Source organism: Salvelinus fontinalis, chromosome 5 (assembly GCF_029448725.1).
Source record: "Salvelinus fontinalis isolate EN_2023a chromosome 5, ASM2944872v1, whole genome shotgun sequence".
Taxonomy (NCBI): Eukaryota; Metazoa; Chordata; class Actinopteri; order Salmoniformes; family Salmonidae; genus Salvelinus; species Salvelinus fontinalis.
In genome coordinates this window covers 12,799,606-12,825,608 of record NC_074669.1, presented here as the reverse complement: position 1 = coordinate 12,825,608, position 26,003 = coordinate 12,799,606, and the positions used below count along the sequence as shown (strand labels likewise).

Sequence of the window (26,003 nt, the reverse complement as noted above, 5' to 3'; positions counted from 1 at the left end):
AGAACGTGTTCTCAATTTGCCTACCTGGTTAAATAAAGGTTAAATAAAAAAAAGAAAAAGAAAAATCTCTATCTGGTCCTTTTTTACTATCCGTTTTTCTTTCTCATATCACACTCTCTATTTAATTCCCCCCTCGCCCTCTCTCTGTTCTCTCTCAAATGTATCTATTTCTCTCTCATCACCTGTCTCAGCCCTCCTTCTCCTGTGTCCCCTGCCAGCAGCCTCACTCCCCCTCTCTCATTCCCTCCTTCCCCCCTCTCTCCCCCCCATTCTTCCTCCCCCTTTCTGGAGTAACACAAGCAGATCTCTATTCATGTCTCCTCTGTGGGGACAGTAGAGCTGACAGTGGAGCTTTACCCTGTCGGCCTGGCTACTGGCACATATTCACTATGGTTCTGGATCTGTTTGGTTCTGTGCCTAGCTCTGGATCTGGGTCCAGCATGTGGACTGCTAAACACCCCCGGACCTCTTCACTGCTGTCCATAACGATGGAGTAGAATTAGCCTGTAAGTCACCTTGAATGAAGACGTCAGTCAAGTGGATAATGCGCCACAACGCGCACTCTGCAACAAGAAAGGGACATGGGGTGCCTGCCAGGACTCTGCTGATCATGACGCACACACACGCACACGCACACATGCACACGCACACACCAAACTAATGCACGTACACACACACACACACATACACACACACACACACACACACACACCAAAGGAACGAACGCATGCACACACAAACACCCTACTGCAATGAACACACTCTGTCAGAGATGATGAGAAATACTACAGTTCATGAGTGTGAAGCACACACACTCGGGTTGAGGGTGTATGTGTGTGTGTGTGTGTGTGTGTGTGTGTGTGTGTGTGTGTGTGTGTGTGTGTGTGTGTGTGTGTGTGTGTGTGTGTGTGTGTGTGTGTGTGTGTGTGTGTGTGTGTGTGTGTGAGACAGAGGCAGTGGCTGGTGTCAGAGAGGGCTGAGAGGGATGGTGACTGTGGTGTCTGCCCTATACTGCTCCCTGTAAAGACCATTACTGGAAGAGACCAGACACAGACAACACACACAGTAATACTGAAAGACAGTAACGTCTCTCTTACCTGCTTGTGCATCTCTATGTTCAGCCCATAGGACATCTCATAGTACTGTATGGAGAGAGAAATAACAACGTTCAATAAGTATACAGAGGTAATAGATTAAATATAATCAGGTGATCAATTGTGTGTGTGCGTGTGGGTCTGTTCATGTGTGCATGGTGGAAATGTGAATGTGTGTCTGTGTATGTCGTTGTCAGTGTCTGTGTGTATGGAGCGGTGTTTGTCTGTCTCAGCACCAGTGTGGGTGTGTGTACACAGTAATAACTTCCATCCGGGCTGGAGAGACAGCGGGGATCAGTCATTGTGACATATCCAGTCCCAGTCTCAGCAGGCACATGAACAGCACTGAGAATGATGACCATCAAACCTGACTTCTCTCCCTCTCTCCCCCCCCCCCTCTCTCTCCCCTCCCCCCAATCTCTCCCATTCCTCTCCCCCTCCTCCCTCTCTCTCTCTCACCCCACCCCCTCTCTCTCTCACCTGCCCCCAATCTCTCCCCTTCCTCTCCCCCCTCCTGCCTCTCTCTCTCTCTCTCTCCCCCCCTGAAACTCTCGCTGTCTCTGTATCACTCTCTGTCTTTCTGTCTCTTCTCGCCCTCTCAGAATCTCACAGGGACTGTCTGTCTATCTTTCTCTCACTCTCCATCTCTTGATCTCTCTCTCTGGCATTTCTCTCTCGGTTTCTCTCTCTATCACACACACACGTACGATGCATGCACACACACGCGCTCACACAGTACACACACACACGCACGCTGGCTCACAAGGTACACACACACACACACACACACACACACACACACACACACACACACACACACACACACACACACACACACACACACACACACACACACACACACACACACACACGCTCACACACGCTCCTCTTGAGCCTTCCTTCCTTTGTCCATCTCTGAATCCTCTCCTCTCTCCAACATCATAAAAGCCATGTTCTTTTGTGCCATCTCTCCTCGTCATGTCCTCCCTCCCTCTACCGCTCCATCCATCCCCCATCTCTCTCTTTTTCTCTTGCACTCTAACCATTATTCGTCTCTCTCTCGCTCTCTCTCCCTCGCACTCTAACCATTATTAGTCTCTCTTTCTCTCTCCATTCTTATTCATTCTCTCTCTCATATTAGATAAGTAGGTTCTGAGGACCAGTATGCTAATGTAGCCATGTACTGGACAACACAAGCCTCTTCACAGAGCAGTCTGTATGGAGGAATAAGGACTATGTAAAGGCTGCTCGACATTACCATATTACATTTAGAATGCTCGACATACCATATTATAGGCTGCAAGATAGTGTATAAGGCTCTATAGAGAACCAACATGGCTGGACCCATGCAGAGAGGTGAACAACGTGGGAATGGATTACTGTAATGAACATATACACTGAGTAAACCAAACATTAAGAACACCTTCCTAATACTGAGTTGTGTGTGTTTGTGTGTCTGTCTGTGTGAGGATACTCCTCAGGCAAAGTCAACACTGATAGAGAGGCAGGCTAAATGAATTAAATGGCATGAAAGATCAAGATACTGTACAGCCACATATGATCCTTAGCATACAACACACTGCACAGTGTACTACAAGGAATCTGCTCAGCCTAATCACACCAAAATGCATCTGTCATGTCATGTCTTGCATATTCTCATTCATCTAATCTACCCTCATTCATTTGAATATTTCACATTCCTATAACTCTCCACACATACTATCTCAGCCGTATAAAAGAACAACGCTAAAATCCCCATGCAGGCTTATGATCCCAGGTGATGAAGCTGAGCTAGCTAAGAGCCCCACACTACACAACACCACAACAATAGCAGCCAGCCACAGAGCTGTTATCAGGGCTGATCTACTACAGACAGCCACAGAGCTGTTATCAGGGCTGATCTACTACAGACAGCCACAGAGCTGTTATCAGGGCTGATCTACTACAGACAGCCACAGAGCTGTTATCAGGGCTGATCTACTACAGACAGCCACAGAGCTGTTATCAGGGCTGATCTACTACAGACAGCCACAGAGCTGTTATCAGGGCTGATCTACCCCAGACAGACAGCAGAGCTGTTATCAGGGCTGATCTACTAGAGACAGCCACAGAGCTGTTATCAGGGCTGATCTACTACAGACAGCCACAGAGCTGTTATCAGGGCTGATCTACCCCAGACAGACAGCAGAGCAGTTATCAGGGCTGATCTACTACAGACAGACAGCGGAGCTGTTATCAGGGCTGATCTACTACAGACAGACAGCAGAGCTGTTATCATGGCTGATCTACTACAGACAGACAGCAGAGCTGTTATCAGGGCTGATCTACTACAGACAGACAGAAGAGCTGTTATCAGGGCTGATCTACTACAGACAGCCACAGAGCTGTTATCAGGGCTGATCTACTACAGACAGCCACAGAGCTGTTATCAGGGCTGATCTACTACAGACAGCCACAGAGCTGTTATCAGGGCTGATCTACTACAGACAGCCACAGAGCTGTTATCAGGGCTGATCTACCCCAGACAGACAGCAGAGCTGTTATCAGGGCTGATCTACTACAGACAGCCACAGAGCTGTTATCAGGGCTGATCTACTACAGAGAGCCACAGAGCTGTTATCAGGGCTGATCTACCCCAGACAGACAGCAGAGCAGTTATCAGGGCTGATCTACTACAGACAGACAGCGGAGCTGTTATCAGGGCTGATCTACTACAGACAGACAGCGGAGCTGTTATCATGGCTGATCTACTACAGACAGACAGCAGAGCTGTTATCAGGGCTGATCTACTACAGACAGACAGCAGAGCTGTTATCAGGGCTGATCTACTACAGACAGCCACAGAGCTGTTATCAGGGCTGATCTACTACAGACAGCCACAGAGCTGTTATCAGGGCTGATCTACTACAGACAGCCACAGAACTGTTATCAGGGCTGATCTACCCCAGACAGACATCAGAGCTGTTATCAGGGCTGATCTACTACAGACAGCCACAGAGCTGTTATCAGGGCTGATCTACTACAGACAGACAGCAGAGCAGTTATCAGGGCTGATCTACTACAGACAAACAGCAGAGCTGTTATCAGGGCTGATCTACTACAGACAGACAGCAGAGCTGTTATCAGGGCTGATCTACTACAGACAGACAGCAGAGCAGTTATCAGGGCTGATCTACTACAGACAGACAGCAGAGCTGTTATCAGGGCTGATCTACTACAGACAGACAGCAGAGCTGTTATCAGGGCTGATCTACTACAGGCAGCCACAGAGCTGTTATCAGGGCTGATCTACTACAGACAGCCAGTAGAGCTGTTATCAGGGCTGATCTACTACAGACAGCAGAGCTGTTATCAGGGCTGATCTACTACAGACAGACAGTAGAGCTGTTATCAGGGCTGATCTACTACAGACAGCAGAGCTGTTATCAGGGCTGATCTACTACAGACAGGAGAGCTGTTATCAGGGCTGATCTACTACAGACAGCCACAGAGCTGTTATCAGGGCTGATCTACTACAGACAGCCACAGAGCTGTTATCAGGGCTGATCTACTACAGACAGCCACAGAGCTGTTATCAGGGCTGATCTACTACAGACAGCCACAGAGCTGTTATCAGGGCTGATCTACTACAGACAGCCACAGAGCTGTTATCAGGGCTGATCTACTACAGACAGCCACAGAGCTGTTATCAGGGCTGATCTACCCCAGACAGACAGCAGAGCTGTTATCAGGGCTGATCTACTACAGACAGCCACAGAGCTGTTATCAGGGCTGATCTACTACAGACAGCCACAGAGCTGTTATCAGGGCTGATCTACCCCAGACAGACAGCAGAGCAGTTATCAGGGCTGATCTACTACAGACAGACAGCGGAGCTGTTATCAGGGCTGATCTACTACAGACAGACAGCAGAGCTGTTATCGGGGCTGATCTACTACAGACAGACAGCAGAGCTGTTATCAGGGCTGATCTACTACAGACAGCCACAGAGCTGTTATCAGGGCTGATCTACTACAGACAGCCACAGAGCTGTTATCAGGGCTGATCTACTACAGACAGCCACAGAGCTGTTATCGGGGCTGATCTACCCCAGACAGACAGCAGAGCTGTTATCAGGGCTGATCTACTACAGACAGCCACAGAGCTGTTATCAGGGCTGATCTACTACAGACAGCCACAGAGCTGTTATCAGGGCTGATCTACCCCAGACAGACAGCAGAGCAGTTATCAGGGCTGATCTACTACAGACAGACAGCGGAGCTGTTATCAGGGCTGATCTACTACAGACAGACAGCAGAGCTGTTATCATGGCTGATCTACTACAGACAGACAGCAGAGCTGTTATCAGGGCTGATCTACTACAGACAGACAGCAGAGCTGTTATCAGGGCTGATCTACTACAGACAGCCACAGAGCTGTTATCAGGGCTGATCTACTACAGACAGCCACAGAGCTGTTATCAGGGCTGATCTACTACAGACAGCCACAGAACTGTTATCAGGGCTGATCTACCCCAGACAGACATCAGAACTGTTATCAGGGCTGATCTACTACAGACAGCCACAGAGCTGTTATCAGGGCTGATCTACTACAGACAGACAGCAGAGCAGTTATCAGGGCTGATCTACTACAGACAAACAGCAGAGCTGTTATCAGGGCTGATCTACTACAGACAGACAGCAGAGCTGTTATCAGGGCTGATCTACTACAGACAGACAGCAGAGCAGTTATCAGGGCTGATCTACTACAGACAGACAGCAGAGCTGTTATCAGGGCTGATCTACTACAGACAGACAGCAGAGCTGTTATCAGGGCTGATCTACTACAGGCAGCCACAGAGCTGTTATCAGGGCTGATCTACTACAGACAGCCAGTAGAGCTGTTATCAGGGCTGATCTACTACAGACAGCCACAGAGCTGTTATCAAGGCTGATCTACTACAGACAGACAGTAGAGCTGTTATCAGGGCTGATCTACTACAGACAGCAGAGCTGTTATCAGGGCTGATCTACTACAGACAGGAGAGCTGTTATCAGGGCTGATCTACTACAGACAGCCACAGAGCTGTTATCAGGGCTGATCTACTACAGACAGCCACAGAGCTGTTATCAGGGCTGATCTACTACAGACAGACAGCAGAGCTGTTATCAGGGCTGATCTACTACAGACAGCCACAGAGCTGTTATCAGGGCTTATCTACTACAGACAGACAGCAGAGCAGTTATCAGGGCTGATCTACTACAGACAGCCACAGAGCTGTTATCATGGCTGATCTACTACAGACAGACAGTAGAGCTGTTATCAGGGCTGATCTACTACAGACAGACAGCACAGCTGTTATCAGGGCTGATCTACTACAGACAGACAGCAGAGCTGTTATCAGGGCTGATCTACTACAGACAGCAGAGCTGTTATCAGGGCTGATCTACTACAGACAGACAGCAGAGCTGTTATCAGGGCTGATCTACTATAGACAGACAGCAGAGCTGTTATCAGGGCTTATCTACTACAGACAGCAGAGCTGTTATCAGGGCTGATCTACTACAGACAGACAGCAGAGCTGTTATCAGGGCTGATCTACTACAGACAGACAGCAGAGCTGTTATCAGGGCTGATCTACTACAGACAGACAGCACAGCTGTTATCAGGGCTGATCTACTGCAGACAGACAGCAGAGCAGTTATCAGGGCTGATCTACTACAGACAGACAGCGGAGCTGTTATCAGGGCTGATCTACTACAGACAGACAGCAGAGCTGTTATCAGGGCTGATCTACTACAGACAGACAGCAGAGCTGTTATCAGGGCTGATCTACTACAGACAGACAGCAGAGCTGTTATCAGGGCTGATCTACTACAGACAGCCACAGAGCTGTTATCAGGGCTGATCTACTACAGACAGCCACAGAGCTGTTATCAGGGCTGATCTACTACAGACAGCCACAGAACTGTTATCAGGGCTGATCTACCCCAGACAGACATCAGAGCTGTTATCAGGGCTGATCTACTACAGACAGCCACAGAGCTGTTATCAGGGCTGATCTACTACAGACAGACAGCAGAGCAGTTATCAGGGCTGATCTACTACAGACAAAAAGCAGAGCTGTTATCAGGGCTGATCTACTACAGACAGACAGCAGAGCTGTTATCAGGGCTGATCTACTACAGACAGCCACAGAGCTGTTATCAGGGCTGATCTACTACAGACAGACAGCAGAGCTGTTATCAGGGCTGATCTACTACAGACAGACAGCAGAGCTGCTATCAGGGCTGATCTACTACAGACAGACAGCAGAGCTGTTATCAGGGCTGATCTACTACAGACAGCCACAGAGCTGTTATCAGGGCTGATCTACTACAGACAGACAGCAGAGCTGTTATCAGGGCTGATCTACTACAGACAGCCACATAGCTGTTATCAGGGCTGATCTACTACAGACAGACAGCAGAGCAGTTATCAGGGCTGATCTACTACAGACAGACAGCAGAGCTGTTATCAGGGCTGATCTACTACAGACAGACAGCAGAGCTGTTATCAGGGCTGATCTACTACAGACAGCCACAGAGCTGTTATCAGGGCTGATCTACTACAGACAGACAGCAGAGCTGTTATCAGGGCTGATCTACTACAGACAGACAGCAGAGCTGCTATCAGGGCTGATCTACTACAGACAGACAGCAGAGCTGTTATCAGGGCTGATCTACTACAGACAGCCACAGAGCTGTTATCAGGGCTGATCTACTACAGACAGACAGCAGAGCTGTTATCAGGGCTGATCTACTACAGACAGCCACATAGCTGTTATCAGGGATGATCTACTACAGACAGACAGCAGAGCAGTTATCAGGGCTGATCTACTACAGACAGACAGCAGAGCTGTTATCAGGGCTGATCTACTACAGACAGACAGCAGAGCTGTTATCAGGGCTGATTTACTACAGACAGACAGCAGAGCTGTTATCAGGGCTGATCTACTACAGACAGACAGCAGAGCTGTTATCAGGGCTGATCTACTACAGACAGACAGCAGAGCTGTTATCAGGGCTGATCTACTACAGACAGCCACAGAGCTGTTATCAGGGCTGATCTACTACAGACAGCCAGTAGAGCTGTTATCAGGGCTGATCTACTACAGACAGCCACAGAGCTGTTATCAAGGCTGATCTACTACAGACAGACAGTAGAGCTGTTATCAGGGCTGATCTACTACAGACAGCCACAGAGCTGTTATCAGGGCTGATCTACTACAGACAGACAGCAGAGCAGTTATCAGGGCTGATCTACTACAGACAAAAAGCAGAGCTGTTATCAGGGCTGATCTACTACAGACAGACAGCAGAGCTGTTATCAGGGCTGATCTACTACAGACAGCCACAGAGCTGTTATCAGGGCTGATCTACTACAGACAGACAGCAGAGCTGTTATCAGGGCTGATCTACTACAGACAGACAGCAGAGCTGCTATCAGGGCTGATCTACTACAGACAGACAGCAGAGCTGTTATCAGGGCTGATCTACTACAGACAGCCACAGAGCTGTTATCAGGGCTGATCTACTACAGACAGACAGCAGAGCTGTTATCAGGGCTGATCTACTACAGACAGCCACATAGCTGTTATCAGGGCTGATCTACTACAGACAGACAGCAGAGCAGTTATCAGGGCTGATCTACTACAGACAGACAGCAGAGCTGTTATCAGGGCTGATCTACTACAGACAGACAGCAGAGCTGTTATCAGGGCTGATTTACTACAGACAGACAGCAGAGCTGTTATCAGGGCTGATCTACTACAGACAGACAGCAGAGCTGTTATCAGGGCTGATCTACTACAGACAGACAGCAGAGCTGTTATCAGGGCTGATCTACTACAGACAGCCACAGAGCTGTTATCAGGGCTGATCTACTACAGACAGCCAGTAGAGCTGTTATCAGGGCTGATCTACTACAGACAGCCACAGAGCTGTTATCAAGGCTGATCTACTACAGACAGACAGTAGAGCTGTTATCAGGGCTGATCTACTACAGACAGCAGAGCTGTTATCAGGGCTGATCTACTACAGACAGGAGAGCTGTTATCAGGGCTGATCTACTACAGACAGCCACAGAGCTGTTATCAGGGCTGATCTACTACAGACAGCCACAGAGCTGTTGTCAGGGCTGATCTACTACAGACAGACAGCAGAGCTGTTATCAGGGATGATCTACTACAGACAGCCACAGAGCTGTTATCAGGGCTGATCTACTACAGACAGCCACAGAGCTGTTATCAGGGCTGATCTACTACAGACAGCAGAGCTGTTATCAGGGCTGATCTACTACAGACAGACAGCAGAGCTGTTATCAGGGCTGATCTACTACAGACAGACAGCAGAGCTGTTATCAGGGCTGATCTACTACAGACAGCCACATAGCTGTTATCAGGGCTGATCTACTACAGACAGACAGCAGAGCAGTTATCAGGGCTGATCTACTACAGAGAGCCACAGAGCTGTTATCATGGCTGATCTACTACAGACAGACAGTAGAGCTGTTATCAGGGCTGATCTACTACAGACAGACAGCAGAGCTGTTATCAGGGCTGATCTACTACAGACAGACAGCAGAGCTGTTATCAGGGCTGATCTACTACAGACAGCAGAGCTGTTATCAGGGCTGATCTACTACAGACAGACAGCAGAGCTGTTATCAGGGCTGATCTACTACAGACAGACAGCAGAGCTGTTATCAGGGCTGATCTACTACAGACAGACAGCACAGCTGTTATCAGGGCTGATCTACTGCAGACAGACAGCAGAGCTGTTATCAGGGCTGATCTACTACAGACAGACAACAGAGCTGTTATCATGGCTGATCTACTACAGACAGACAGCAGAGCTGTTATCAGGGCTGATCAACTACAGACAGACAGCAGAGCTGTTATCAGGGCTGATCTACTACAGACAGACAGCAGAGCTGTTATCGGGGCTGATCTACTACAGACAGACAGCAGAGCTGTTATCAGGGCTGATCTACTACAGACAGCAGAGCTGTTATCAGGGCTGATCTACTACAGACAGCAGAGCTGTTATCAGGGCTGATCTACTACAGACAGACAGCAGAGCTGTTATCAGGGCTGATCTACTACAGACAGACAGCAGAGCTGTTATCAGGGCTGATCTACTACAGACAGACAGCAGAGCTGTTATCAGGGCTGATCTACTACAGACAGACAGCAGAGCTGTTATCAGGGCTGATCTACTACAGACAGACAGCAGAGCTGTTATCAGGGCTGATCTACTACAGACAGACAGCAGAGCTGTTATCAGGGCTGATCTACTACAGACAGACAGCAGAGCTGTTATCAGGGCTGATCTACTACAGACAGCAGAGCTGTTATCAGGGCTGATCTACTACAGACAGACAGCAGAGCTGTTATCAGGGCTGATCTACTACAGACAGACAGCAGAGCTGTTATCAGGGCTGATCTACTACAGACAGACAGCAGAGCTGTTATCAGGGCTGATCTACTACAGACAGACAGCAGAGCTGTTATCAGGGCTGATCTACTACAGACAGCAGAGCTGTTATCAGGGCTGATCTACTACAGACAGACAGCAGAGCTGTTATCAGGGCTGATCTACTACAGACAGCAGAGCTGTTATCAGGGCTGATCTACTACAGACAGACAGCAGAGCTGTTATCAGGGCTGATCTACTACAGACAGACAGCAGAGCTGTTATCAGGGCTGATCTAATACAGACAGCAGAGCTGTTATCAGGGCTGATCTACTACAGACAGACAGCAGAGCTGTTATCAGGGCTGATCTACTACAGACAGCCACAGAGCTGTTATCAGGGCTGATCTACTACAGACAGCAGAGCTGTTATCAGGGCTGATCTACTACAGACAGACAGCAGAGCGGAGCAGCGTTGTTGTAGAGTTGTGCAGGTTTGTCTGTTCTGTTTCTCAATGGCTTCATCTTCCCCTAGCTGACTGCATGACTGTCAGCCCCCCGTCCTACTCCCCCACCGCCCACCATTATATAATCTCCCTCTCGTGTCAGTGCATTCTCATTGAGCGCTATGTGTATAATACCTGGTGTATGCTTGTGTGTGTGTCGGTCTGGAGCAGATTGTGCACGGCGTGTGGCGGATGTGGCGAAGGCTAAGCCCGGCAGAAAAACAGCCTGCTGATGCTGACGTCACCTCCCCAACCACCACAACGAGGAGGGTGTGTGTGGTGTGTGACACTGTGTGTGTGTGTGTGTGTGTGTGTGTGTGTGTGTGTGTGTGTGTGTGTGTGTGTGTGTGTGTGTGTGTGTGTGTGTGTGTGTGTGTGTGTGTGTGCGTGTGTGTGTGACACTGTGTGTGTGTGTGTGTGTGTGTGTGTGTGTGTGTGTGTGTGTGTGTGTGTGTGTGTGTGTGTGTGTGTGTGTGTGTGTGTGTGTGTGTGTGTGTGTGTGTGTGTGTGTGTGTGTGTGTGTGTGTGTGTGTGTGTGTGTGTGTGTGTGTGAACGCGTGCATTAACTTGATGGTGAGGATCGACCATGCAGCTTGGTGTGAGTGTGTTGGCCCTCACACTAGACCCTGCTAGGTCACTGTAGTGAGACAATGTCTGTAATTGGCTAGTGGTTGATGGCTGTCAGGGTGTGTCAACACAGAGGTGGGCCTGTACAGATGCATCTCTGGGGCCCACTGCTGCTAAGAGATCCCCTGCCAGTTAGCCTGGAGTTAAAAGACAACCAGTCAACGTGTGCTGCTGCGAGGAGGCCCGACAGGAGTCTTGGTCATGGAGAGGCTTTGTACCGGCAAGGGGAGACTTTGTGCATGACTTGTGCATGAATCCACCACAAGGGCTAGCCGGCAGCAGAGAGCTGTAACGAGAGTATGCAAACACGTAGAAAGCGGGCATGCAACTAACCTCTACCTAGGCACTCCTGCACTAGACAGTTGCCCGCCGCCCGCTGCCTTGTGGGTTAGTCTGTTAGTCTGTTATGACAAAGGCAGTGTAATGGCGGACGCCGACAGACTGGGTTTCCGGCAGCCTCCCGCAGCTGTAGAAGATACTGGTCATCCTGGGTTTCCCCCTTGCCACTGGAATTTCCCCTTTCTACAGTGCTGTTGTGGATTGCGCACCTTCAGCGGCACTTTAAATAACTTCCTTTGAGCAGGTATCCATTTCTGACCTCGGTGAAGCCATCAACTGGAAACCGGACTAAAGTCTGGCTGTGTTGGGGTGTCTGGTGACGGGGTAGGAGTGGATGTATCGGGAGCCCTTAATCAAACCCCTGCACGCCAGCGGCACAGGACTATTATGGTTGCTAGCAGTTGGGTGGCAGCTGCTCACAGCAGACCCCTGTGTAACTGAGCAGCCCTATTTAGGAGCACATTGTTCACCCCAGCTGGGGAGAGGCCTTGAAAAGGTGGCCTAAAAATTCACTCCATCCATATAGGCTACCGCACCTATAGGGAGTTCCACTCAGCGGTCAAAAAAAGCTAAAGAAAACAATTCCCCTGAAACTGGCGAAATGGAACATCAGAACTCTTGGACACTGACGATAATAGCGATAGACCCCATCGGAGAACAGCTTTGATTGCTACAGAACTAAGGCTCTAAAACATTGACTTTGCTGCCCTGAGTGAGAGCAGGTTCCCGGATGAAGGTTCCCTGAAAGAGGAGGGAGAAGGCTACACCTTCTTCTGGAAAGGTTACCCTCCGGGTGGACAACATCAGCACGGTGTGGGACTGGCAATTAAGAACAGCCTACCACCCAGGCTCACCGAAACACCTGTCGGCATAAGTGAAAGACTCATGTCTCTTGGTATCCCCCTAGCCAAGATGCGTTATGCTACTCTTCTCAGTGCATACGCACCCAAGTTACCATCTGAAAATGAGGCAAAGGACTGCTTCTACCAGTCACACCGCATCCCCAGGAATGACAAGATATTTCTGCTGGGTGACTTCAACACTAGGGTGGGACAGAACAAAAGGATATGGAGCGGAGGCATGGTGTTGGCCAGGTCAATGAGAACGGCATGAGACTGCTAACTCTATGTGCCGAGCACAATCTCATTGTCACTAACACCTTGTTCCAGCAGAAGAACAAATATAAAACATCATAGCTGCACTCACGCTCCAAACATTGGCACCTGATTGACTACGTCATAGTGAGACATTCTGACACTAACGACGTTCTGTTGACACCTACCACGAGGGGTGCAGAATGCTGGACAGATCACCGTATGATACTGGCTAAACCCCAGGTGAGAATACATCCTCCCAATCTCAGCTGAAGTTCAGGAAGAGGCGTCTGCACTGAATCTGGCTTGAGAAAGCTACAGTAATGGACGAGTTCCGTTGCTTTCTCGCTGAAAGGCTGAGGAAGACTGAGCCTCTTCTGAGCGCAGAGGACCCCATGGACCAGAAGTGGGCATCTATTAGCTCAGTGCTCTATCAGGCAGCGGCCCACTCCATTGGCTACAGAGGTAGGAAACATCAGGAGTGGTTCGATGAGAACTCTGACACCATCACAACCTTACTGGACAATATGCACAAAGCGCACAGGGCTACTTTCAACAGCCCCACATCTGCGACCCTTTGCAAGCAATGGTGTGCATCGCGCAAGGAAGTGCATCCAACCTTGCGTGCTCTGCAGAACGAATGGTGGATGAATAAGAAACAAGAAATCCAAATTTATGTCGACAAAAACGGCATGCACAATTTCTACAACTCAATTAAAGCTATCTATGGCCCTAGAAGTCACTCCATCACAACCATGAAAACAGCCGATGGTCTGACTCTCTTGAAGGACCAAAACCAGATCCTGATGAGGTGGGCTGACCACTTTGAAGCACTACTCAATCAGACCACTCCATCCTGGAAGAACTGCCTGTCCGTCCACCCATTCAAGACTTGAACCATTTGCCAACCTTCCAGGAGGTGTTATCAGCTATCCATTCCCTCAAGAACAACAAGACCCCTGGTGCTGACAACTACTTAAGAAGGGAGGTTACTTCTGCACCAGAACGGTCCACCAGTGCATCACTGAGGTTTGGGACCTGGAGATTGTCCCCCCAACAGTGGCGGGATGCAAACATTGTCACCATCTATAAGAACAAGGGTGACAAGTCCATCTGCGGCAACAGCCGGGGGATATCCCTTCTGGCAGTGGCCGGCAAGTTCGTGGCCAAGGTGATGCTACACATGCTGGTGAACAACATCACAGAGGAACTGCTGCCAGAGTCACAGTGCGGCTTCAAAAAGAACAGGAGACGGTCGACATGATATTCACGGCACAGCAACTCCAGGAGAAGTAACGTGAACAACATCAGGACCTTTTCATGACATTTGTCGACCTCTCCAAGGACTTCAACATTGTGAGCAGGGAACTACTATGGGGCATTCTACTCAAATGTGGCTGTCCAGACAAATGTGTCAACATCCTTTGCCAGTTCCATGATGGGATGATGGCTCCGATGGCCATAGGAGGGCAGGAGTCAGTGCCCTTTGGAGTAAGCATCAGTGTGAGACAGGGATGTGTGCTGGCACCGGTACTCTTTAACATCTTCCTCCTATGTGCCACCCGGCTTTTCCAGTGTACTTCAGACCGGATGGAAACCTATTCAACATAAGGAGGCTCCAAGTAACCACCAAGGTTTTGACGGAGCGGGTTCTTGAGCTGCAGTATGCTGATGACTGTACTCTTGTGGCCCACACTCCAGAAGACTTTCAGTCCATCCTTGTAGCATCTATGAGGGTCTATAGCAGGATGGGACTGTCTATCAACACCACCAAGACAGAGGTGGTCTGTCAATGGAGATCCGGCCCTCCACCCACCATGCCTGTCTTCACCATTTAACATAAATCACTGACAATAGTCACGTCCTTCAATTACCTGGGCAGCATCCTCTCAGAGGGCTGCAGCATCGACCTTGGAATTCAAAATAGGATCAAGCAAGCATTTGCTGCCTTCGGGAAACTCAGAGGCAGGGTCTTCCAAAACAGGGATCTCCACCTCCACACCACAATCGCCGTCTGTCAAGCCGTCTGCATCACCACACTTCATTACAGCTGTGAAGACTGGGTCATTTACAGTCGCCACAACAAACCGCTCGAGCGATTCCACATAAGACGTCTGCAGCACATTCTGGGAATCACCTGGTGCAACCGTGTGCCCTATACAGAAATACTTGCTAAGACCAACTGCAAGAGTATGGAGGCCATGGTCACCCTGCACCAACTGCGCTGGCTTAGGCATTTCATTAGAATGTCTGAGGAGCACTTGCCACGGAAAATCCTGTATGGCCAGATACATCTTGGCCGGCGATCTGCAGGGGGGCAGATGAAGCACTACAAGGACCAGCTAAAACCATTGCTGAAGCAATGCAACATCAAATCCACAGACCTAGAGGATGCTGCTGTCGACCGTTCCACCTGGCGGCAGCTCTGCCAGAGCGGTGTACACAGGTGGGAGGAGGAGAGGAGCACAAAGAGACAGCAAAACAGCTCAGGAGACATACAACCATGCCTACCCCCGCCAACACAGACTGCATATGCCCCACCTGCAATACAGTTTGTGGATCTCAGATTGGACTCCACAGTCAAAGAATTCACTGTTAACTCAGAAGTGGAAGTCATCATCAGATTCGATGGACTACCATAAGCAAGTCATTGGCTAACTAATCTCTTGTCATGTGATAGTCCTAAACCATCAACAACATCACCCCCACTCTGTCTTTCTATTCCTTTCTCTAGCACTCACACACTCACATTCACACACACAGTCATCTGAGCAACCAATGCATTAAGCAATCAGTACTTCATTTCACTCAACCAGCTGCTCCTCTTTTCTTTCTCTCTCTCTCTCCTTCCATTCATTTCAGAGTGTTTGCGCTCTCGTTTGCCCTTCCTCCATTTCAGTGACTCATCGTGTTGAGTGAGTGTCAAAGTGTCTCACCAGCCAGCCAGCCAGCCTGTGTCTTTACTATTCTGTTAAATCTCCAGACTTAAGAAGATGCTCTGTGGAGTGCATCTAATCCAAGGTGATTTGGCTAAATGGTATGTGTGTGAGTGTGTGTGTGTGGGTGTGTGAGTGTGTGTGTGAGTGTGTGTGTGTGTGGGTGTGTGTGCACGTAGACTGCATTGTTTATCAGCATCCCTCAGGTGGTGCCTGTCTCTCCACTTCTCGCTCTCCTCCCACACCAACAGATACCATCAGTGTATTAATACATTCATTAGCAAGCTTTACTCACATGTCCTTAAGACTGGTGAGGTCTGACTTTTAGCTCTGTAAACTCCACATTCAGAAATAACTAAAAGTAGATTTAGGATAGAAAATCTTTACTTCTTGATTCATCATCAGAGTTGGAGAAATATGACCAAATCCCAACCAAAATGGATTGACCTTGGCGTAGCCTTTCTCATTAGGCCTAGAGTATGAGGGGCATATTTTTATTTTACCAGGTAAGTTGACTGAGAACACATTCTCATTTACAACAACAACCTGGGGAATAGTTACAGGGGAGAGGAGATGAATGAGCCAATTGTAAGCTGGGGATGATTATGGGGACTGTGATGATATGAGAGCCAGATAAGAAATTTAGTCAGGACCCCAGGGTCTTACAATAAGTGCCATGAGATCTTTAGTGACCAGAGAGAGTCAGGACACCTGTTTAACATCCCATCCGAAAGACAGCACCCTACACAAGGGATATTTTCTTAGACCAGAGGAAAGGGTGCCTCCTACTGGCCCTCCAACACCACTTCCAGCAGCATCTGGTCTCCCATCCAGGACCAACCCTGCTTAACTTCAGAAGCAAGCCAGCAGTGGGATGCAGGGTGGTATTCTGCTGACAAATGTCAATAGAGCCACCAGCAGCCAATCTTTGTAAAGATGTGTGTTCTGCTGTGTTCCTACATGTTACCAGACAATCGAGGCAGGTTGAAGACTCTTAAAACACAATCCTCCTGGACCCTTTTTTTCTCCCTAAATCCTCAGCTCGCACTATCATATGTCATAGAAATGGTTAGCTTACCAGGGTGCATTCCTTTTACAATTATATCCTCATCCCTTCCCCTCTCCCCCTCTGCCCTGGTTCTCTCCCCCCCCCCCCCCCCCCCCCCTCTTCTGACACTCAGACACTCCATCTCTCTCTCCATCTCCCTCTCTCCATCTCTCTTTCGCAATCTGTGACTGTAATGTTCCTGAAGAGAGCACAGTTTGTCAGGCTGAATCAGACAGATAAGCTGGGGGTGGAGTAAGCGGCTGAGAGTAGTGCATTAATCCACCCCCCTCACAAACACCCCTCCCCCCTGCGGGGATGTATAGCACGCAAACACACATGAACACACAGGGTTATGGTGCATGTGACCACATGGATGGTCATTAAAACTGGACCACTGCAGACCCCCTCTATTCCAAACAGAAACACTACACACAAATACTAAACACACACACAAACACACTCCTAAAACCCACAGAAATGACCCAGACACATGCCAACCTCTGTCTCCCTGTCTCAGGCCTGACACTGACAGATACCTCTCATTCTCTGATCAGACAGTGAAATGTGTGCTCTTATTTAGGCCCAGGTCAGCCAAAAACGTGATTTTCCTGTGTTTTGAGGTTGGAATAATAGTGTGAAAATTATGATAATGCCTTTTGAAAAGCCTGCCTGAATTTCAGCCTATTTGGGTAAGATGTCCTAGCAAAATTCTTGCTTGAGAAATATTTTTTACTTTTTACACACAATTTTTGTGATATTCAAATTGGTAGTTACAGTCTTATTCCATCGCTGCAACTCGCGTACGGACTCGGGAGAGGCGAAGGTCGAGAGCCATGCGTCCTCCGAAACATGACCCTGTCAAGTCGCACTGCTTCTTGACACACTGCTCACTTAACCCGGAAACCAGCCGCACCAATGTGTCGGAGGAAACACAGTACACCTGGCAATTATGTCAGCGTGCATGGGCCCGGCCCGCCACAGGAGTCGCTAGAGTGCGATGGGATAAGGACATCCCGGCCAGGCAAACCCTCCCCTAACCAGGACGATGCTGGACCAAATATGTCTCTCGGTCACGGCCGGCTGCGACACAGCCCAGTATCGAATCCAGATCTGTAGTGACACCTCAAGCACTGCAGTGCCTTAGACCGCTGCGCCACTCAGGAGGACCCTTTTTTACCATTTTAATTGAAAACAATCACAGTAAGGTGCTTAATTATTACCCAGAAATGATTTGATATTGGGATAAAAATGGCTGCAAATACACAGATTTCAGGAGAGCTGTGAAATCTGAGCCCCATGAATTATAAATACAACAACCAGAAACAAGGCGCCCGCAGACACCCTCTCGTGTCCATGTCTCTGTAGACTACCACAGAGACGGCTTCCATATCTAACAGAGACGAGTTCCATAAAAAAGAAACCTCACTGCGTTTATTTTCAGCAAACTTAACGTGTAAATATTTGTATGAACATAACAAGATTCAACAACTGAGACATAAACTGAACAAGTTCCACAGACATGTGACTAACAGAAATGGAATAATGTGTCCCTGAACAAACGGGGAGTCAAAATCAAAAGTAACAGTCAGTATCTGGTGTGGCCACCAGCTGCATTAAGTACTGCAGTGCATCTCCACCTCATGGACCAGATTTGCCATCTCTTGCTGTGAGATGTTACCCCACTCCTCCACCAACACACCTGCAAGTTCCCGGACATTTCTGGGGGGGAATGGCCCTAGCCCTCACCCTCCGATCCAACAGGTCCCAGATGTGCTCAATGGGATTGAGATCCGAGCTCTTCGCTGGCCATGGCAGAACACTGACATTCCTGTCTTGCAGGAAATCACGCACTGAACGAGCAGTATGGCTGGTGGCAGTGTCATGCTGGAGGGTCATGCCAGGATGAGCCTGCAGGAAGGGTACCACATGAGGGAGGAGGATGTCTTCCCTGTAACGCACAGCATTTAGATTGCCTGCCATGACAACGAGCTCAGTCCGATGATGCCGTGACACACCGCCCCAGACCATGACAGACCTTCCACCTCCAAATCGATCCCGCTCCAGAGTACAGGCCTCGGTGTAATGCACATTCCTTCAACGATAAACGCGAATCGGACCATCACCCCTGGTGAGACAAACCCGCGACTCGTCAGTGAAGAGCAGTTTTTTGACAGTCCTGTCTGGTCCAGCAACGGTGGGTTTGTGCCCATAGGCGACGTTGTTACCGGTGATGTCTGGTGAGGACCTGCCTTACAACAGGCCTACAAGCCCTCAGTCCAGCCTATTGCGGACAGTCTGAGCACTGATGGAGGGATTGTGCGTTCCTGGTGTAACTCGGGCAGTTGTTTTGTTGCCATCCTGTACCTGTTCTGCAGGTGTGATGTTTGGATGTACCGGTCCTGTGCAGGTGTTGTTACATGTGGTCTACCACTGTGAGGACGATCAGCTGTCCGTCCTGTCTCCCTGTAGCGCTGTCTTAGGCGTCTCACAGTACGGACATTGCAATTTATTGCCCTGCCACATCTGCAGTCCTCATGCCTCCTTGCAGCATGCCTAACGCTCGTTTACGCAGATGAACATGAACCCTGGGCATCTTTATTTTTGTGTTTTTCAGAGTCAGTAGAAAGGCCTCTTTCGTGTCCTAAGTTTTCATAACTGTGACCTTAATTGCCTACCGTCTGTAAGCTGTTAGTGTCTTAACGACCGTTCCACAGGTGCATTGTCACGACTTCTACCGAAGTCGTTGCCTCTCCTTGTCCGGGCGGTGTTCGGCGGTCGACTTCACCGGCCTTCTAGCCATCATCGATCCACTTTTCATTTTCCATTGGTTTTGTCTTGTCTTCCCACACACCTGTTGTCAATCCCATTCATTACCTGTTGTGTATTTAACCCTCTGTTTCCCTTCATGTGTTTGTCAGAGATTGTTCGTTGTCAAGTGTTGTGTTGTTTGTGTATAGGTGTGCGATGGGTCTTCGTACCCAGATTTGTATTATATTTTTCCGTGAGTGTTATGGAGCAAATTACTGGGACTTTAATTAAAGTACTCCATGCTACACTCTATTTTGACTCTCCTGCGCCTGACTTCCTCTGCCACTTATACACGCCATTGTGACATGCATGTTCATTAATTGTTTATGGTTCATTGAACAAGCATGAGAAACAGTGTTTAAACCCTTTACAACGAATATCTGTGAAGTTATTTGGATTTTTACAAATTATCTTTGAAAGACAGGGTCCTGAAAAAGGGACATTTCTTTTTTGTTGCTGAATTTAGCTTATGCATAAAGCTGCAGTGTGCGTTAATCAAACGTATAAAACACCACCCAACCCCTGCTGCCTGCTTATGCTTATGATTTTACCTCGTTTTATGGAGGAAACATTCCAATATGCTGCTCCAAATTAATCCTGATGTCTATTCCATGCTCAACATCATTATCATCATCAGCCGAGTCATAAGTCATTCCCTGGAAGTAGTACGTTAGCGGGCGGGAACATCCCATACCTGGTTTTTAAAATGACAGAATAATGAATGGTAGGAGCAGTCTAAAGAAAGACTGGACTGCCTGTGCAAACAAGTCTTAAGGCTACTGTCTAACTACCTAAAATATATCCTTCTGGGTTAGCTCCACTGTGGAGCCACTGAGACCTTGTTACTTCACATTATTTACGTGTCTGTGCTCACGCTCTCTTTCTCTATCCCTCTCTTTTCCATCTCAGCCACTCTATCTTTGACATTCTCTGTCTCTCTCTGTTGGTGTTGTATCTCTCTCTCTCTCAGCCTCTCTTTTCTATTTTCTTTCTCTCACTTTCTCACTCCTGAGCCCCTGTCCCTGCCTTTCTCCCTCCTTCTCAAACTCCCTCCTTCTCACTTTCTGTTCCTTACACTCCCTCCCTCCAGATCACTGCCAATACAGTAGGCATCACAGACACAGATGGTAGAGACCATTCCTCAGAGCTAACCTCAACCCCAGCCATTCATGGGCTACTCTACATAACGTGTATGTACACCAATATACAGTGCTGTGAAAAAGTATTTGCCCCCTTTGTGATTTTCTATATTTTTGCATATTTTTGATTCCGAATGTTATCCGATCTTCAACCAAAACCTAATATTAGATAAAGGGAACCCGAGTTTACAAATAACAAAAAAAAATGATACTTATTTTATTTATTCAAAAGTTATGCAACACCCAATTTCCCTGTGTGAAAAAGTAATTGCCTCTTTACACTCAATAACTGGTTGTGCCATTTTTAGATGCAATGACTGCAACCAAATGCTTCCTGTAGTTCATCAGTCTCTCACATCACTGTGGAGGAATTTTGGTCCACTCTTCCATGCAGAACTGCTTTAACTCAGCGACATTTGTGGGTTTTCAAGCATGACCTGCTCATTTCAAGTCTTGCCACAACATTTCAATAGGGATTAGGTCTGGACTTTGACTAAGCCATTCCAAAAAGTATAATTTGTTGCTTTTTAACCATTTTCATGTAGACTTGATTGTGTGTTTTGGATCATCCAGGTCCTGAGGCAGCAAAGCATCCCCAAACCATCACACTACCACCACCACGAACCACTGCATTTAACCATGGAAAGAGGTCTGGAAATATGGCTGAATATAAACAGTGTAGTTATTCCCTCCGCAAGGCAATCAAACAAGCGAAATGCAGATACAGATACAAAGTGGAGTCCCAATTCAACGGCTCAGACACGAGACCTATGTGGTAGGGTCTACAGGAAATCACAGACTACAAAATGAAAACCAGCTACGTCACGGACACCGACGTCACGCTTCCAGACAAAATAAACACCTTCTTCACCCGCTTTGAGGATAATACAGTGCAACCGTCGCGGTCCGCTAACAAGAACTACGCCCCCTTCCTTATCCGTGGCCGATGTGAGTAAAACATTTAAACGCATTAACCCTCGCAAGGCTGCTGGCCCAGATGGCATCCATAGCCGCGTCCTCAGAGCATGCACAGACCAGCTGGCTGGTGTGTTTACGGACATATTCAATCTCTCCCTATCCCAGTCTGTTGTCCCCACATGCTTCAAGATGGCCACAATTGTTCCTGTACCCAAGAAGGCAAAGATAACTGTACTAAATGACTACTGCCCAGTAGCACTCACTTCTGTCATCATGAAGTGCTTTGAGAGACTAGTCAAGGATATCACCTCCATCTTACCAGCCCTCCTAACAGGTTCACAGACAATGCAATCGCCATCACACTGCCCTATCCTATCTGGACAAGAGGAATACCTATGTAAGAATGCTGTTCATTGACTACAGCTCAGCATTCAACACCATAGTACCATCCAATCTCATTATCAAGCTGGAGGCCCTGGGTCTCAACCTCACCCTGTGCAATTGGGTCCTGGACTTTCTGACGGGCCGCCCCCAGATGGTGAAGGTATGAAACAACATCTCCACCTCGCTGACCCTCAACACTGAGGCCCCACAAGGGTGTGTGCTCAGCCCCCTCCTGTATTCCCTCACCCACGACTGCGTGGCCATGCACGCCACCAACTCAATCATCAAGTTTGCAGACGACACAACAGTAGTGGGCTCGATTACCAACAACGATGAGACAGCCTACAGGGAGGAGGTGAGGGCATGGTGTGGTGTCATGAAAACAACCTCTCACTCAACGTCAACAAAACAAAGGAGATGATTGTGGACTTCAGGAAACAGCATAGGGAGGACCCCACTATCCACATAGAAGGAACAGCGGTGGAGAAAGTGGAAAGTTTTAATTTCCTCAGCGTACATATCAATGACAAACTAAAATGGTCCACCCACACAGACAGTGTGGTGAAGAAGGCGCAACAGAAATTTCGCTTGTCACCCAAAACCCTGACTAACTTCCACAGATCCACAATCGAGAGCATCCTGTCGGGCTGTATCACAGCCTGGTACAGCAACTGCTCCGCCCACAACCGCAAGGCTCTCCAGAGGGTGGTGCGGTCTGCACAACGCATCACCGGGGTCAAACTACCTGCCCTCCAGGACACCTACAGCACCCGATGTCACAGGAAGGCAAAATATATCAAAGACAACAACCACCCGAGCCACTGCCTGTTCACCCCGCTATCATCCAGGAGCCGAGGTCAGTACTGATGCATCAAAGCTGGTCCCGAGAGACTGAAGAATAGCTTCTATCTCAAGGCCATCAGACTGTTAAACAGCCATCACTAACTCAGGAGGCTGCTGTCTACATTGAGACCCAATCACTGGACACTTCAACAAATGGATCACTAGTCACTTTAAACAGTGCCCCTTTAAATAATGCCACTTTAATAATGTTTACATATCTTACATTACTCATATCACATGTATATACTGTATTTTATACCATCTATTGCACCTTGCCTATGCAGCTCGGCCATCGCTCATCCATATATTTATATGTACATATTCTCATTCACCCCTTTTTAGATTTGTGTCTATTAGGTAGTTGTTGGGGAATTGTTATATTACTTGTTAGATATTACTGTCGGAACCAGAATCAAAAGCATTTCGCTACACTCGCATCTGCTAACCATATATATGTGACCAATCAAATTTGATTTGATTTGTAAACCATGCTTGACCGTTGGTATGAGGTTCTAACTTTGAAATGCAGTGTTTGGTTTTTCGCCAGGCATAATGGGACCCAAAGTTATACTTTTGACTCATCTGTCCATAGAACATTCTTCCAAGAGTCTTGATGATCATCCAGGTGCTTCCTGGCAAACTTGAGTAAACTTTTTGGACAAGATGGGCCCCATTATGCCTGGCAAAAATCAAACACTAGATTCCTCAGTAAGAACCTCATACCAACGGTCAAGCATGGTGGTGGTAGTGTGATGGTTTGGGGATTCTTTGCTGCCTCAGGACCTGGACGACTTGCCTTATCAGAGGAATCATGAATTCTTCTCTGTATCAGAGAATTCTACAGGAGAATGTCAGGCCATTTGTCTGTGAGCTGAAGCTGAAGCGTAGCTGGATCATGCAGCAAGACAATGATGTAAAACACACAATCAAAATGTCTACACAGAACCCAAAAGAGTACTACTGTACCTTGAACCAAACAGGGTTCTCCTACGGGGACAGCCGAAGAACGCATTTGTAACCCTTTTTTCTACGATTGTACATGTATATTGCACCTTCCCCAGCTATCCTCCATCTCTATGGAGACCAGGGAGTCCAACACTATGGAAAAGGCTTCATTCACAGACGTTTTAGCCTATTTCTTCCTGCTGTTGACCAACAGTCCTGTGGTCACAAAGGTCATGACATTTAGTATGTATGCATGAGGGTTGATCAAATGTCGCTGACTGTCCCCCAGTCTATAACACAGAGTGCACTGTAGTCTCTCCTCACATTGGAGTAAAGGCTCCTACATATCTGTCCAACTACCGCCAACTCAATCATCCATCAAACCCTGCAAACGTGAAATCATCCATAAAGGACAGCCTCTCACAGTCACAGAGAACAGTGTGAATACTCTTAGTTTGAGGTAGTGTCTGTCTGTCTACCATTGTGCACTGCCCTTCCCCTTTCTCTCAGTCTCTCTCACTCACTTTCTTCCATCTCTCTCTCTCTCTCATTGATGAAATGGGAGCTGCTCAGCAGATGGTTCATATCATATTCAGGTTGTCCTCACTGTGTTTGTTCCACAGACGTAGACATAGTTAATAACATACAAGTCTTTAGGCAGACAGACTGATGTGGAGGGGCTCAAGCTGTTGCAGAGGGAGTAGAGCGAGAGACAGAGAGGGACATGTTCTGCTTTTGGACAGTCTGAGAGTCTCATCCTCCTAACTCAAGATGATACTCCTCAACAAGCTAGAATCAGGGATGGGCAACTCCAGTCCTCAGGGGGCCTGATTGGTGTCACACTTTTGCCCCAGACCCAGCTAACACACCTGACTCCAATAATCAACTAACCCTGATCTTCAGTTTACAACGCAATGACTTTAAATCAGCTGTGTTTGCTTGGGATGGGGAAAAATTTGGCCCCCGAGGACTGGAGTTGCCCATTCCTAGATAGTTTCCTATGTTGGTGTAATGGAGAGGGGCATTTTTGTAAAGCAAGACAGACAGGGCTTCCCTCTCCACGTTGTCTCATTGATGTCTGTGAACCAACGCTGGTGGAAATAGAATAGATCTTACCATGATGTAGTGTCTCTGCATCTCTGTCTTCTCACTGGCCAGCTTCTCACACTCCAGTTTCAGGCTGCGGAGAAAGCGGGAAAACACACACACACACACGTGTCAACAAACTGATCTAAGACAGGACCTACCCTGCTGCAGCTCAACCTGAATCTCTCCTTTGTGTCAAAGCTGAAAAAGGTTATGGGTCTAGATCAATTAGACAGAGAGACCGATGGGATCCAGGCTGCTGAGAACAATGCTAGTTTCAACACACTGTTCACTGCTGTGACCGAGAGAGTTATGGCCATGAGTATTCAGCTCATGGTGTGAAGCTGGGCTCTCAGCACCAAGGTCACAGTCTGGAGGTCAACTCTACTCTGCTAACACTCTGATAAAACAGACACTCTGCTATGATATGGCAGAACAGACCAATATCACCACACCCTGCTAGCCTGTGACATCGAGCGTAGGAGTCGGTAAACCAGCACAAACAGATCTGGGACCAGGCTTGCACCCTGCCACTGTGCCAGGTGGACTATGATGGATAAGATTAGAATCACTACCTGCATTTGACCTGTGTATGACTGTGTTATATCAACCTTATAGTTCACTGCACCCATCCTTGGCTTTCACATACATCAAGTGCAGTATTATTAAGCCTGACGTGTAATATTCCACAGAATAATAAGTGGAGCAGTAGAAGTGTGACAGTGGTTCCCAGGGGGATCCCCCAGTCCTTTAGAGAGAGGAGGGGCAGTTCCCCCCTGAGGTACACGCATTCATATAGGACA

At 48.1% G+C, this 26,003-nt stretch overlaps 1 protein-coding gene across 5 annotated transcripts in view; it reads right to left on the bottom strand.

Annotated features, from left to right (window-relative positions):
• Positions 1 to 26,003, bottom strand: part of LOC129855139 (transducin-like enhancer protein 4) — a 94,582-nt gene that overhangs the window by 53,568 nt on the left and 15,011 nt on the right. For all 5 annotated transcript variants that reach the window (XM_055922497.1, XM_055922495.1, XM_055922498.1 and 2 more), the window contains 2 exons: positions 25,231 to 25,294; positions 1,098 to 1,142 (listed from right to left, as the gene is read on the bottom strand). In XM_055922497.1, the coding sequence (XP_055778472.1) occupies positions 1,098 to 1,142; positions 25,231 to 25,294 (109 nt within the window). The remainder of the gene's footprint in view (positions 1 to 1,097; positions 1,143 to 25,230; positions 25,295 to 26,003) is intronic.